Source organism: Hippoglossus stenolepis, chromosome 11 (genome assembly GCF_022539355.2).
Source record: "Hippoglossus stenolepis isolate QCI-W04-F060 chromosome 11, HSTE1.2, whole genome shotgun sequence".
NCBI classification, from domain to species: Eukaryota; Metazoa; Chordata; class Actinopteri; order Pleuronectiformes; family Pleuronectidae; genus Hippoglossus; species Hippoglossus stenolepis.
The window spans coordinates 11,710,426-11,726,621 of NC_061493.1; the positions used below are offsets into that span (position 1 = coordinate 11,710,426).

Here is a 16,196-nt window from a genome sequence, read left to right on the forward strand (position 1 = left end):
TATTAATAAAAATAAATTACCTATATAGTCCATCAGTTCATTCGACAGATATTTGAAGTCTTAAAAAATATTAACAGAATTAGAGCTATTGATGTAGTCAATGATTTAATTAGTCAGGTATTTAAATCTTTAAAAAATATGAATACAAAAGGGATTATTGATGCAGACGATCATTTCATCAAACTGAATTCTTAAAAGATATAAATCAAAAAATAATAATGGATGTGGTAGAACTAACATTTCCACATCCTGTACAAAATGTGGTGTGCTGTGTTCATTGCATCATTTATGAATGGTGAGTGTGGCACAAAGTAGGGTGGAGCCACGTCGGGAATAAAGCGTTTTGATTGGACAGTACAGGCTGACTGTCCCCTCGGCTCTCGCTGATTGGCTGTGTGTCCAGGCGGGCGGGGCTTACAGGGAGTTGGCTGTGGTGTTTTACGCTCGGTGGAGTAAAGCTGCGTCTCTCAGACAGGAAGAGAAACTGTTGCGGTGAAATCGACCTATAATCCTCGGTTTTTAAAGACGTTTAAAGACGCGTCACAGTTTTTCACGGAGGAATGAGAATCACAACCCAGAAGAGAAACACTGTCTCATCCCGTGCGAGCTGATTCTGGACCAGAGTCTGGTTTGAACTGGGAGGTTTCACACTGTCAGCTGGATGGAGCAGCAGCGGAGGGATGTGTACGGCTGCGGGGCCGGAGGAGCCTCCACCGGTCAGTCCACCATGCGTCTGTCCATCACCTCCACCACTGGCAGCCCGGTGGAGCTCACCGTCCCCCGGGGAGAGACCGTGGAGGGGCTGAGGACACGGATCTCCCAGAGACTCAGGCTGCAGAGGAACAGAGCCGTGCTGCTGCATAAAGACAGGTGGGCTGCAGACCCTGCATGCTGGTAAATCATTAAGTGTGTGTGTGTGTTCTAGCTATAGTTATGAGGGCCAATTTTGGTTCTATAGCATAATCTGGAGGACATTCTGACGTTGTGAGGACATTTTGTCTGGTCCTCACAAATTCAATCGCTTTTTGAGGGTTAAGACTTGGTTATAGGGTTAGAATTAGGTTTAGGTTACAGTTAGGGTACGGGCTAGGCCTTCAGTTCTGATGGTTAGGGTAAGGGGCTGGGGAATGCATTATGTCAATAGGTGTCCTCACAACTATAGAGACCTGCATTTGTGTGTGTGTGTGTGTGTGTGTGTGTGTGTGTGTGTGTGTGTGTGTGTGTGTGTGTGTGTGTGTGTGTGTGTGTGTGTGTGTGTGTGTGTGTGTGTGTGAGACTTACATGTGAAACTGTGTCCTCGTGATGAATACAAATTGCCATACATACAATAATACAAATATTACGAACCAGGCAGCTGACAGCAGGAAGACTGCAGGAGCTGGGAGTAGCAGATGGCAGCAAACTGACCCTGGTCCCTGTCATCGAAGCTGGTTTAGTCGTAAGTAAGCCGATGCACATCCTTCACTTGTCAACTGACGCTTACACACGTACATCAGGCTTCATGGAAATGTTCTGTTTTTACTGCCAGTGCTCCACTGCCAGGGCTGAGAGGACTGTGATGGACGTTTTGGAAAGTTTAACCGAATCTCAGGTGAGATTTTGATGTATAATGTGAAGGGCCACCGTATGCTGCAAACAGGTAGTAAGACAACTTGTTGAATGTGGTGCAGAAATAACAGTATTGTCCTTGGAAGAATTCAAACTATGCATTGGTGTCACATATTTTGTGAGACCGGTCAGAAAATCCCTCACACATTTCCCAATTTAAAACCAGGCCTGCTTTGTGTCGATAAACTATAATCTAAAGTGGACATCACGTAGTTCTCACTTGAGAACAACAGCTCAGCTGAGAATGTACAGGAAAAGAAGATCCCTCACATTCCTATGTGGAAAAATGTGCAAACCTGCATTCTGCAAACATCCCACACACACACACACACGTTTGCGCAGCTATGTCCTTATTAGAACATCGCATTGACTTCCATTCCCAAACCTTCACGCTAACCTTTCATGTGAGGTATAGCAGAGTCCTGTTGCTTAAAGTTAATTTAAAAGGCGAAAAATGATTTCATACAAGATTTGTATGAAATAATTTTTGATTATGAATTTGACCTGCAGTTTTTTTTATTTTTTTTTTATGGTAGCCAGCCCTCTATAATTAGTTTGTGTTACATTCACAAATACTGTTTGACGAACAATTCTCAAATATGTTCAGTGGTGTGGCTTTGCTCAAAACTATAGAGCTAAAAGTAAACAATGAATGACCTTAACGTGCACCTTACTGAAGCAGGAGTTGTGCATGGATGATGGACGTATAATTGACTGTGAATGATTTTGGCCCCTTTAAGGCCCCTGATTTAGAAAAATCCTATATCTGCCCCTGGTGTTGTCAGTTCAGCCAAACTCACTGTCACCGGCTGAAGTGTTTGTTTCCTGACTATCGTGCAGATCAGTGACTTCCTGTCTGGACACTCCCCTCTGACCATTAACCTGGGAATCGGTGCTCATGTGATGTACGTGCAGCTCCAGCTGTCGGCGCAGGATGTGAAGGAGCTGCAGCAGGTCGGGGGCATGAGAGTCCAGACGACTGGCAGCATGAGCCACCCTGGCTCTGCCTCCACTACCTCACCTGCTCCCCAAACCCCCTCACCTCAATCTGCTGACTCTACATCCCCGATCCAACACAGCTTTCAAAGACCCAGAACTTCATTAATCGCAACAGCTCCCACCCCCCACTCATCCACCACTGTCCCCACTGTAAACGGCCAACAACGCTCATCTCTACCTCAATCCTGTCACTCTACACACACATCTCCCTGTGATCCTTCTCTGCCTTCTGGTTGTCTCGGCTGTCCTCAACAAGCAGCCACACCAGTCTGCTCACCTGCTCCAACCGGCTCCAGTCCTGGACCCCCAAGCCCAGTGCCGGCCTCAACCTTCAAAACGGTTAGCTTCACATATTCTACCGCAGAAGTAAATAACATAACCTTCACAAAAAAACTGTAAAAAAAAGTGAAGGAAACATCCAGTTGTTTCTAGTTCCCCTTTTTATTTCACAGATGGTGAAACCAAGAGATAAACTTTCCCTCTTTCTTTTTCACAGACTAATGATCATGCGTCTTCAGCTGCAGAGCTGTGCAAGCAGCCAGGAGCAGTCATAGAGAGTTTTGAGAGCCACTCTCCAGGCGTCTTCTCCGGCACGTTCTCTGGTAAGTCTCTCTCTGTGGAAGCAGCAGAAAACACAACACACAGTAAAGCCTAAGCCTTCTGCCAAGGCCCAACAGGCCTCTTATGAAAACCACCATTAACATGGTTTTAAACATGTCAGATTTTTTTTCATCAAGATCCATGATTATTCTCTGAGAAATCAAGTAAAATTATGAAAGCACCTGATCTCACAATTTTTAAGAAAGGGATAACAAACCCTGCATCCGGACCAAAATGTCTGGGTTTTGTCTTTACCCGTACCACATCCGTCCTCCAAATGTTGTGGTAATCCGATAGTTAGTAGTTTTGTGTAATCTTGCTTACAAACAAACAATGTGGTTGAAAACATAACCTCCTATGCGATGGTTACAAAGCAGCTCAGTTTTCAACTGTGTTGGTTTGAACTTTTTCATCCATATCCTGCTCTCTCTCTCTTTCCTCTCCTCTGCCCATCAGGCAGTCTGGCTCCTCACAGTCAGACTGGTATCAGCCATCGCCGCCGTGGAGTCAGCATCATCCTCCAGATCCTCAGCGACCTACTCAGAGCTGCCTGTCACCACCAGGGGGCACCGCCCACCCTCTCTCAGCGCCACTGTCCCGTTCTAAACAACCCAGTCAGGCCAGTGCTCACAGCAGAGGGGCCCAGCAGAGCAAGAGCCAAACCACTGGTGACCCAGAGGGCAGAGCACTGCAGCACAGCTCCAGGTCAGCATGACCAGATTTCATGTTGAAAACACAGAGAACAAGCAACTGTGCCATTGAACATTGCAGGACTATATACTTACACACAAAATGTATAGGCCTACAGTAAATCTCAGGGACGACGGCGAATATAAGGGTCCATATGAACAGAGAGAGTCTTAATCCAACACTTCACAACAGAAGTTCAAGAGGTTTGCATGACAATGACCAAAGTTTCAGTGCTGTGCTAGTTTTCAAATATCTATTCACACAGAGGAGTGGGAGAACTGTAAAACGTAGCGACCTCAGTGTCATGTATGTGGGGTGAAGCCTACGAGTTAACCATACAAGTTTGAGTGGACTTCTATCTTTCCTTTGACCAAGAGGATCCAAGAGGGTTTTTTCCACTTTATTTAACATTGCTTGAAGGGACTGATCTTTATGAGTGTGGGCAAATCCAAATAAATATCCACATCTAGTGAAGTTGAGTGTGGTTTTATAAAGAAAGTGTTCGGCCTTGGTGGAGGTCTGCACGCTCTAACAGCCATTGTAGTTACCTGCAAAATGCGTTTAAATTATTTTGATTATTTCCAGATTGCTTTCATTATCAATTTATTCATTCTCTCTCTTGGATTTACATGTGTGAACTTCATTTCCCATGAATACTTTCATAGCAAAGTATGTGTGTGTCCTATTCCCCATCAAAGAAAGTTATTTTCTCCACTTCTTGCTCTTCCAACATGAATATATGTCTCGACTTGTGGCAGAACCCACTTAAAGACAACTTACATTTTATGTAGTATGTCTGACAGTTTATTTTTTCTCTGTCCTGTAGATAAGGAGAGTCCCGTCCCGCGCTCATCCACGGAGGAGGATCAAAACTTGCAGTGTAAGCTCGAGCACCTCCAGTCTCTGATGCATCAGCGGCGCCTCCGCAGGCGGTCTCGAAGGAACTTGCACCTCTCACAAACGTCTCACCCGTACCAACATCGTCAACACCACCCCTGAAAGACAACCGGACACGAGAGGTCCACTCACTGTGACAGCAGTGGCAGCTTACTGAAGAATAGAAGCAACTAACATTGAAAAACCTTTGTGCAACAGGTGAAATAACAGTGGAGTAAACTCCCCCCAAAAAAAGATCAGAGGTTCTGTGCTTTGATTTTATACTTTGAGTATTTCTGAGGAATGTATTATTAAAAGATCTGAGGACTCTAAATTCCTGTGGTTGTCGTCACACTGAGCTTATTTCATCTCCGACCATTAATGGTTGTCATTGTTGTGTAGCATATGCCACAAAAGCTTAGGTGTAATTTTTGTCTTGTTATGTGTCTGTGTTGTTTGGACAAAGACCTCTTGTTGTGTGTGTTTTATGTGTAAAATGCCTTAACTATACATGTCTTGAATGTAAACTGTATGTTTTGACCTATGTAGACGATGTTGCTCAAAATATTTTGCTCATGCAATTGTCAGAAGGAAAAAATATGCAAGGAATAAAGGAAGAAGTGTGAAAACCTGGGCTCTCTGAATTTATCAAGTCCTTTTCTAGTAGCCTATTCATCTACTGCTCTTTGTCATTGATAGCGACATTTCTCATGTTAATTCACTCAGGATTACTCGCCTATCCACAATTAACACAATCACACATCCATGTATCATATATATGTCATATTAGGTAAATATTCCATTTATTTCCCTACAGCATGTGATGATTTGGAAGCAATGGAAGGGATTACATCTGCAGAAAAAGTCAGGCTAGTTTCATTAGCTCAAGATGGATTATAACCCGAGACTGCAGACGCCCAGGACACATTCAAGTTAGCGAAGGGGGACACTTCGGTTATTCCTCACCCCTGGAGCAGAGCAGGGGGTTAAAGTGTTGAATGCAGAGTTGAAGTCCACAAACAGGATCTTAGCATAGGTTCCTGGGCAGTCCAGGTGCCGGAGGATGAAGTTGAGAGCGATATTTACCGCATCTGTAGAGGGTCTGGGAGGGGGTTGGTGATGTCCTTGAGGTGGGAGAGACTAAGCGATCAAAAGACTTCATTACCACAGAAGTAAGGGTAACGGGTCTGTAGTCATTAAGTCCTGTGGTCCTTGGCTTTTTGGGGATGATGGTGGAGGATTTGAAGCAGGGTGGCATATGACATGTCTCCAGTGAGGTGTTAAAAATGTCTGTGAACACTGGAGACAGCTGATCAGCTGCTCTGCGGGGGGTTCTGTCTCCTGAAGAGCTGGTTGACTCCCCTATTCAGGATGGAAATGGGTGACACTGTGGTAGAGGGGGAAGGTGTGAAGAGTCACTGCGCCCTGCTGAGCTGTTGTTGGTGTAGACCATTGTCTTTCAAAATTACCGTAGAACTGGTTCAGCTGGTTAAAGGCGCAAGTAGTTAATGGAGTGGGGGTTGAAGGTTTGTAGTTTGTGATCTGTCCGAGCCCTTTTCAGACAGAAGCAGAGTCGTTAGCATAGAATTAGTGTTGAAAGTTCTCTGAGTACTGTTGTTTAGCATCTCTAAACTTGGACTTGGACTCTTTAAACATATCCACACTCCTAAATGCCTTCTCCTTCATCAACCGTAAAGGGATAGTTCACCGAAAATTGATCTACTCACCACTATCCCAACGGAGGGGTAGGTGAAGTGTTTTAGACCACTTGAGTACACTTTTGGAGTTTCAGGGGCAAAAAGCCTAATCCAATACAATTGAAAGAACTGGGGGACCGATTCTTCAAACGTAAAGAAAACAACATAAAATACTTTCATACTGCTCCTGTGGTGTCATCAAAGTGTCTGTCAGTCCAGAACATTCAAATTCAACTTGAAACAGCATAATTGACACCATGTTTTAGCCTAAATGTCTGCTGTGATCCACACACGAATGCTTGCTCCAGAGGAGGATATCAGAGACATTTAGGCAAAAAACATGGACTAAATGACGCCATTTGTCGAATTTGAATGTCTGGGGCTGAAGGGCACTTGAATGACACCCCATGAGGCATTTAATGTTTTTTTTTCTCTTGTTTTTATATGTTTGAAGACGTGGTCACTAGTTACTTCCATTGAATTGGATTAAGCTGTTGCACTGTTTACCCTTGAACGTGTTTTGTGGACTTAAACACGTCACCCACCCCTCTATCCACATAGTGGTGACTAGATAATGAGTGCATTTTCATTTTTGGGTGAACTATCCCTTTCACTGTGCGAGTTCGGCTGTGAACCCGGGTTTGTCGTTGTTGTAACTCACCCTGATGCAGCAGTCAGTCAGTGCAGTGCAAACACCAGAGAGGGAGCTTTCCTTTCTGCCTGTTGGCGGGAATCACTCTGTCCATGGCGTGGTCAGAGTGTCCCACAATGCACCGCGGTGGGCTATTGTATAACAGCGATCCAGAGCGTTCTCCTCTCTTTTTGATTCAATAAACTGTTTGTATTTGGGGAGTTCGTGGCTGAGATTTGTTCAAATCAGCACAATACGTAAGGAGTGCGGCTATGTCCGCTCCACGCACAGTATCTACGTGTGCGTCCTGCACGTGTGCTGTGGAACGTAAACATGTCTGCTGCTGTTGTGACTCTGTGCACATTGTCCCCCACTTTAGTTCAGAGGATTTACAGACCTGAGAGATGCAGTAATCAACAGATACTGGTCGAATTAAATGCGTCTTGTTGCGTAAAGCATTTGTAATAATCAAAATCATCACATCACATGTCTTCTGGCGGAAGCTTTTATCCAAAGCGACTTACATTCAGTGCATTAAACATCTACGATCTTCTACGAGATCTGCATCTACGAGGAATGCAGGGCAATCCGAAGAAGAGTGTGTGTGTAATGAATTCCTCTCATAAAATAGTATATGATCTGCTTTCATCAATAAAAAGCTATTCATATTTATATTGGTGATCCTGGGTGTTGTATCACTTGGTATGAAAACGAATTGGAGCGAGACCATTTCTTTGTATATTTATTAAATTTTTTTTACAGATGGCACATTTAGATTCATGTGTGGATTTTTGTCCGTGAGGGAGAAATAGATTATTGATTGTAATTATTGACAAGAGGGGTGAACTGTGTTTCTGTTTAAAATCCACATCAGACGTACCATTCATCAAAGAGGAGATATTCTGTTTTTTCCCCCCAACCCGTGGCGCTTAGACCAGCCGGCTCGGTAGGTGGCGGTGTCGAGCCGGCGTGTTACGTGTCGAGTTTCCGCAGAAGAAGAGAGCCGGGTGAGCGCTGAAAAGCCGAGCGCCGCTTCCATTCTCCCTCATTCGACCTGCGGCTCCGCTGATCGTCCTTCCGCTGCCTGACAGAGAAACGGTAAATGCTCTTTAAACACGCACCATGCGCACATTTCTCCTCGCGTTCTTTGTTTCTTACACAGATTGATGCGAGTTGTCGTGTTTTCTGCTTTATGGTATTTTTAATTTTTTTAAGAAACCGTGTTTCGAACAAAGCACGATGATGAGAAAATGTGCGAAAACGATTTATTCGACCGTGTTTAAGCGATGTTCTCTTGTTCCGTTGTAATTAATATGGAACATATCATTTTGATTCCGCTAATCTCTAAATACGTGCTAATCGCTACAATTATATAACGCGGAGAATGAGGCGGCGGTAACTGGCGGCCCGTGAAACAAAGTGGACGCATCAGCTCGGTGCTACAAAATGGCGCCCACAGGACAAGATGATAGCTGATCCGCTAACTGAGCCGAGGCACGCTTGCAGGCCCGAAGCCTAACTATGCACCACTTAGCTAATGGAGTTTTTTCGACGAATCCGAATGAAATTAAACCATTTTATTTGTAGTCTAGTTTGATGCCGCGTTTAGCGCCGGACTTTTGATTTTTGCACGATTGCGCAGGGAGGGGTGGACCTTGCCTCGTGTAACGGTACCAGTGACCTACATACGCGGCAGTCGATGTTTACCGAAGTAGCGGTGGTTTAACAAATGTGTGTGTTCTTTGTGCCTGTAGGTGTTTGAGGTGTGTTTTTTAACCACACATAAAATGTCGGACGAAGGTAAATTATTCATCGGAGGACTGAGCTTTGAGACCAACGAGGAGTCTCTCAGCGCGGCCTTCGGCAAATATGGAAACATCGAGAAAGGTAGCGCCTCCTACATTTCAATCTTCCCATTGATAAATCACAGTCCACTCGACACGATCGAGTATTTCAACGGGTTATATTAATTTTTTTTGACCGTTTTCCTCTTTTAGTCGACGTGATCCGAGACAAAGAGACCGGAAGGTCTCGTGGCTTCGGCTTTGTTAAGTACAACAACGCAGAAGACGCCAAAGATGCATTGGATGCAATGAACGGCAAGGTAAACATGTTATCATTTTTATACACATATGTGTATTAGATTTTAATTTTAAAATTCTATAATTTGTTTCCCTTCTGTATCGAAGCGGTCCATCCATCTCGTTGTTGACGTCTGTGTGTATATATATTAACGAGGGTTTTGTGTTCCAGACTCTTGATGGCCGGGCGATTCGCGTTGATGAAGCGGGAAAGGGAGGTGGACGTCAAAGAACTAGTTTTGGTTCAGCACCACGAGGTGGCAGGTTCAACAACTCCAGGGGGAGGGGCGGCCGGGGTTACTCCCGGGGTGAGGACAGTATGTATTGCGACCCTTTTTTAAAAACTTTTTTGTAAATTGTTATTTTTGTTATTTTGTTCATTTGGTCACTTGCTTACTTACTGATTGTCTTTTCATTAGATTTCGGTGGAAGTGGTGGCTTCAATGGCGACAGGGGATATGGGGACAGGAGCTACAGTGACAGAAGCTTTGGTGGAGGTGGAGGAGGTGGAGAGAGGAGCTTTGGTGGTGGTAGTGGCGGCGGCAGCGGCGGCTACAGGAGTGGGGGATACTCATCAGGAGGCGGCGGTGGTGGCGGCGGCTACAGAGACAATAGGTAAGTTGTGCAAACACTGAATGAAAACGATTAGTTGGTGACACATTGCTAGGGTGCTAATTAATTGCTTAACTAATTAAATGCTAATCAATATCAAACTTGTTTGCTGAATTTCCAGGGGTCAGGGATATGGTGAGCGCTCTAGTTCCTACCGTGAAGGATATGACAGCTATGGTAAGCATGAATGATATGAGTTTATGTAGACTTGTGTTGGGGCTGACATTTTCAATCTCAAAAAACATGTTAAATACTTAGAATACGTAGAATGGGATTTCTTAATCCTCATCATACATCCACATTGTGTTAAGGCAGTTTCACAGCCCCAACGTGTGAAGACATGAATTGCGTATGCCCCTCAGTCTTATACTTGAGCCCAAGTTGATGTCTCGCCTGATACTGATGGCCGATCTTACTAGCCCCATCCCACTGTGATAACCAGGCCGATTTGAAACACCTTAGGTGGCATTTACTATTACATTGCTCGTATCTCAGCCGATGGAACCCTTTAGGCAAGCAAAATGAGGGAGGGTTTTAAGACTGGTGGGTTGAAGGGGATTTTGTGAGACTCCAGTGTTGGAACTTTCAGTGTCTTTACCTGTGTGCCCACTTCTTATCCTCAGCTACAAACGAGTAAACGTCTCCCTGATTCAAGATCATCACTTGGCTGGCTGTATTTCAAAGATGCGCTCCTCAAGAAAAATGTCCACGTGTTATTGCTGACCTTAGTTTTGTAGTTCTGTTGTAGTAGCTCAATTATCTTAAAACAATGTAGCCATGAGTTTTGGTCATTCCTTAACAACCCATGTTATAAATTGCAGTTCCAGACTCTAACCATGCTTGATTGGGCATCTTTTATTCCTCCAAAAGACCGTTTAACTAAAGGGCATCTCTGTAATCTGATAAGTACTATAACTTAAGTCCCATTTTGGGGATCAGACAGCTCTCCACATGGCTCTTGTTGAACAGCCACTACAGTCGCTGTAGACTTCTTGTCCAGCACATTTAGTGTTTCCTTATATGATTCTGAGTTTTTTTTATTGAAATATCTGACCTTTTTTTTGTTTTTGTACTTCATTTCCCTTCTCAGTCACTGACTCGACTACCACTTGTCAGGATTTGGACTGAGTGAGAAGAGATCCCTTAACTGTAGAACAGACCGGGGATTTGATGCTAAATTCCTTTTTACTATCAACCTTAGTTTAGCTGAGGCTCCTGTGTGTTCAATTTCCCAAAAGAGTGAATTCCTTTCAGACTGGTGAACTACACATCCGAAGTGGCCGGCTGTTCATGAAGTTGCAAATTGCAGCATGCTACAGTCTGTCCAAGGTATCTTCTGTGCTCAACATCTGCATTTTAAATGTGCTGTAAAATGGACTAATCTTGTTTAAGTGATCGAAAAATGTACCTTCGTTTCCCCAAAGTAATATCTCAACCGGGAACAGTTTTGTACTTTATGTTCTTTGTATGATCAACGTTTTTTTTTCTTTGTCAGTTTGGCTTCATGGAGCCTATTAAACAGACTGTGGAAAATAATCTTGATTCTTTTGCCTTTCGAAACTATCGCATGGGGGAAGTAAAGCTGAGAGCTGTAGGCTCATGTGTTAATGTAATTTGCTGCGTGAGAATCAAGTCACCTGCGGAAAGCACTGACATTAAACATGGATGTCTCAGTAGGGAAAATAAAAATTGGCAGTTTAGTCTCACGTTGTCTTGCAGAATTTAGTGAAATTTGTAAACGTCCACTTTTGTCAGACTGTCTGATTTCCTAAGATCATAAAAGTTGCATTTTGGCCCAGTGAATTCTGAGTGTCTCAAACAACTTGTTAGTCAGATATGTTAAACATCATAGAAAACAGATCACACCTTATGAGGTCTGACTAAATAGCCCTTAAAGTGGCACAAGGAATTGCTGGGAAAACATCAGCTGGTGTCTGGTCATGTTAATGCTTCATTACATTCAAGAGGTCAGCCACTTCAAAAACCTACAAGTCCTTGGAGAGCGAAGTGTTGCGTCTACCAACAAGTGCTCCTCAGATGAAAGCTGCTCTCTTGCCTAGGTCATATGTGGAGAAAGTAGGCCAATGCACGTGAGGTAAAAATCTCCTTTTGCTTTGCTCACATCCTTCAAACTCAGTTCTCATTGTTTCCATGAATACCTTCAAAGTTAGTCGCTGTTTTAGTCCTCTGCTTCAGATGTCGCCTACCAACATGCCATGGCCTCTTCTCTGACACTTAAATTTTCATTCGAGGGGGGGAAGCTCCTCTGTGACACTCCGGGAATGCAGAGCTCCACCTCGTCCACAAAAAGCATTGGCCTCTTAAGTCATGGGTAGCACTGTGCTCAGTCCACTTCTGTTCACTGCATTAGTCCTCAAATTTGCTCCAGTAATGCCCCACAGCAGTCCTATTTGATGTGTAAGGTGTCTTAGGCTATTCAGTTGTTTTTCTTTGCACCCTTACATATGAAATAAGTGGTGAGTTTCAGACTCATGAATAGTGTTGCATGCATACTTTTTTTATGTCTTTGTCAAAAGCACCAGTTGCCAGACTTAATTCATCTCTTAATCTCTTTCTTTAGATTGAACAGATGGTCTGAGGCAACACTGGATCCCCTCACAGCTCAAGTGGCAGCTTTAGATCTCAGCGATAATGCAGTTGATCAGGTAAGTTTTGTATTAAATGACAACTATTTAGGCCACGTTGTTGCATAAAGATCTGCCATGTTGATTGATTCTCTATTTCCTGTTTCAGGGCCAACGTGCAGCAGATGTATGCAGTGGCTACATGGGAGGAGCCTGCCAACTAAACGGCCATGGCCTTTATGGTTATTAAATGTTGGCGGGACGACAGAACTGTGTGCACAGTGGCGCAACATTCGAATTCTCTGGCATGGAAGAGTATTTACCATCTTGGCAAAGCGAAAGAAATTGGTGCACAAGACATGTGCATTACTCTGCCATTTGATGTTTTTGTATCGCAATATCATAAATAAAACTCAATATGACAAACTGCTGTTTTATTTTGCATGTTTCCTCAATTTTATCTATTTAGTTAAAATGGTTTACACTTGTGTTGAGATTGGATTTAAATTCTCACACAAGATGTTTACTTAACTAATTCCTCATGTAAAACACTTATTTGTAATGTAGCTTTAAATAAACATCCTGTCTCACCTGAAGACAAACATTTTCATGGGTCACTTAGTGGAACAGTTAAAAGCTATTTCTGTTTAGTAGTCATGAGAAGTGGTAACCTGAGAACTCGTCATTGCAAATTCTCAAAAGGGAAATTTTAGCAAGCTTAAATAGTGAGTTGGAGTATCCAGACTTTCTGCTTAACCTTGTTTATGGTAGTGGTTCATAATCCATGTTGGTCCAGGTGGATCTGATTTTAGGTTTGGTAATTAAAACCGTAGCAAAATAAGGGATGCATTTATTCTAAAGCAAAAACTTGGGTATAGTGTTGGAGTCAATATATTGTGTACTGCTGGAAAGGATCCTTCATAGGAATTCTGTATACTTCATAAAAAAAACAGGATAAGGTACAGGAAACAAAATAATTTTAATATTGAACATTTACAAGCAGAATTGCGTGAGCACTCAGGTCCACTTGATACTGGTTGAGGAAGGAGGTGCAGCTCGGTACACTTTGTCTTGGTGGTGACTACACGTACCACAAGAAGCCAAAGCGCTTGTGCAAAAGCTCCTCACGGGGCCGGAGGTTGAACAGCTCCTCTGTCAGAGGGGCGACCCAGCGGTCTGTGTTGAAGACGCTCTCACCAACCTGCACAAGTGTTGGAGAGACCGTGACGTAATGCTGCATCTGATAACAGGTTTATTGCGACATGTTTTTTACCAGCCCAGACGGATTAATTCAACATTTCTACAAATTGTCTGGGACATACTCTGAAAAAATTATTTTATTTGAAAGGTTTTCATGTATTATCGTTGCCTTAATCCTGTTTTTCAATATCAGTTTCTCTAAAGCTAAAATAGATTTCTGCAATTTATGGAAAGTTCTTTACCAAATCAACCTGTACATTCATAGGTAGGTGGAAAATAGAAGTGAAGATGTATCTGTGTGAATGAGACTTTCTAGAGAGTACTTACGGCAACAACACATCCACAACTACAGTTATTGTAGCTCTCTTTACAGTACACTGATCACAGAAGCAGATACTCAGATCTCAGTTTAGTAATATACATTTGCTGATGGTCAAAATACAGATAAGGTATAAAATGTTAAATGGTCACTGGTTGAGATATTGTCCACAGTACACCCTGAAGCTACAGCCGATAGAAACAACTAAGGCGGATTAACACAAAATTGAGCGTCTTTTTAAAGAGCATAATCTTAAAAATGAAAGGATGAAAATCAAAAATAAGATTTTTTAAGAACAACTGAAGATGAAATACTTAAATATTTTAAAAGCAAACATGGAAACTAAAAAGAAAAAACAGATCAGCATGTTTATATAGGACTATGTGTTTCAGGGGTTAATAAATATGACACCGGCGATAACTCTATCAACCACTTGGCATATTTTACAATGTTATTTGTTTATACTTTTCAGACAAAAATAACTAGTGGGCTACTAGAACAAAGATTTACCTTCCAGCCGGGAACGTCCTTCATGAGAACCGCCTCCTCTTCTAAATTTTCCCTCAGCATTCGTAAGGTCCTGGACAGAGAGGAAATGTAACTGTTACATAAACAGCTACACTACAGGTTTTGCCACCAGACAAAAACACTAATTGTGTTGTTTTTTTTGCTGTGCTTTTTTAAATGGTCACCTTCGATCTTGCTCTGCCTGCAGCAGGGGCATCATGGCTATCCTGGCTTCCATCTCCTCGATCTGCAGGCGTCTGCGAAATACAAACATTGAAACAACGACACCAAGTTTAGCTTGTTGTGTTATGATCACACAGTTTTACTGAGAGCAAAACCCAATGTGTCTTCTTACCTCCTCTCTCTGTTCCACCTAAATAGCCTCCAGTAGCCAAACACCAGGACGCCAATGCCAATGCCGAACATGCTGTATCCTGTTGATGACAGAATGAAAGAGTCAGAATTTACAGCAACATTTAATTTCACCACAGATGATTTACATTTGAATTTAGGATGGTTCATTTCAACCACAATATCAGTATCAAAATAAACCTCAATATACAAATACAGAAATGATATGTGCATCCCAGTTAACGACAGAACAATAGGATCTTTGTACATTCCCCAGTTTCTCCCTTAGTGTTACAAATGGAATTATTTACATGGAATAAATGATAAATATATATATATATATATATATATATATATATATATATATATATATTAATGACTAACTGTCATTGTGTGTGTGATAGAATTAACCTTCAGAAGCTTAACTCACAACCAGTTTTTTGAAACGATAGAGTAACTAGAGTAATGATACTTTATTGAACTAGGTCAGAAATGTGCACTATCTGCAGCTGATTTTACCACGATCACTAGTCCCCCCCCCCGACAATAGCTTGATAAAGATGTGACATAATAAAGACAGTGCGACTGTTTCTATGAAACTCCTTGTCCTGTCAACATGTGATCTTTTAGTAGCGTTTTAATCCAGTGTGTGATCTGTACAGACACAGATTCATGTGTAGCACCAGTTCCAGGTTATTAACTTTATCTCTTTTTGTTGGTTTAAGACGTTAAATGAGCAGTTGATGCTTAAGTGACCATCTTTCAAAATAGGATTAATTTAATAAACTCATGTTCCATTTACGATACAATAATAGAGCCACTGTTAGCTAGTTAGCAAGCAGCTATCACTGCTGTCAAGAAGAACTCGTTCAGAAATGCTGTTTAGACACATTGATGTGTATACATGGTCTCATTGGAACCTGTTAAAAGACACAACTATTCATTAAAGAGTCAACAACAGCATTAATATTACGATTTTAGCAGATTATCGCCTGTTTCCATCCCACCGGCGCTGACCCGTTAGCATTAGCTGCTATGTGGGAAGTGAGTGTCAGGCAGTTAACGTGTTTTACCAGCTTGTGTCTGGACATGTGCACAAAGTATAAAGTGTAACACTGAGTGTCAGGTGCACGTACCCGAAAGCCCTCGTTTCGGCAGATTTCTCTTGTAATCAAACGCGGCATATCCTCCCGAAGGAGGCATGTCCTGCTTCACCTTGGACCCGGCCATCTTCCTCCAGCCTCCAAAACACCACGCAGCTGACGTCACAGACACACACTCTTGTTCACTCGCGCAGGAAAGCTGCGGCAGCGCTCTGAGCTGCCGCCCCCTGCGGTCACAGTGAGAACTACTACTTCGAAACGCACCAGGTCTTTCACTACAAACCCTACACATGAAAACATACTGCAGTGTTTGAAATGCTCACACGTCCACTTCTAT

General features: G+C 42.7%; 3 protein-coding genes across 3 annotated transcripts; 2 read left to right on the forward strand and 1 right to left on the reverse strand.

Annotated features, from left to right (window-relative positions):
* The first annotated feature begins 415 nt into the window (after positions 1–415).
* LOC118117427 (midnolin) lies at positions 416–5,407 on the forward strand. The gene is made up of 7 exons (XM_035169623.2): positions 416–870; positions 1,351–1,438; positions 1,529–1,591; positions 2,449–2,946; positions 3,104–3,209; positions 3,664–3,912; positions 4,724–5,407. Exons 1-7 carry the CDS (start codon positions 662–664, stop codon positions 4,894–4,896), a joined length of 1,386 nt encoding a protein of 461 aa, XP_035025514.1. The 5' UTR covers positions 416–661; the 3' UTR covers positions 4,897–5,407.
* Positions 5,408–8,051: 2,644 nt separating this feature from the next.
* On the forward strand, positions 8,052–11,330 carry cirbpa (cold inducible RNA binding protein a). The gene is made up of 7 exons (XM_035169625.1): positions 8,052–8,199; positions 8,856–8,988; positions 9,099–9,205; positions 9,355–9,499; positions 9,602–9,797; positions 9,916–9,971; positions 10,885–11,330. Exons 2-7 carry the CDS (start codon positions 8,889–8,891, stop codon positions 10,920–10,922), a joined length of 642 nt encoding a protein of 213 aa, XP_035025516.1. The 5' UTR covers positions 8,052–8,199; positions 8,856–8,888; the 3' UTR covers positions 10,923–11,330.
* A 2,011-nt stretch (positions 11,331–13,341) lies between these two features.
* Positions 13,342–16,048, reverse strand: ndufa13 (NADH:ubiquinone oxidoreductase subunit A13). The gene is made up of 5 exons (XM_035169627.2): positions 15,893–16,048; positions 14,761–14,839; positions 14,591–14,662; positions 14,409–14,478; positions 13,342–13,580 (listed from the first exon to the last, which is right to left on the reverse strand). The coding sequence occupies exons 1-5, from the start codon at positions 15,984–15,986 to the stop codon at positions 13,461–13,463; spliced, it is 435 nt and encodes a 144-aa protein (XP_035025518.1). The 5' UTR covers positions 15,987–16,048; the 3' UTR covers positions 13,342–13,460.
* Positions 16,049–16,196: the final 148 nt, after the last annotated feature.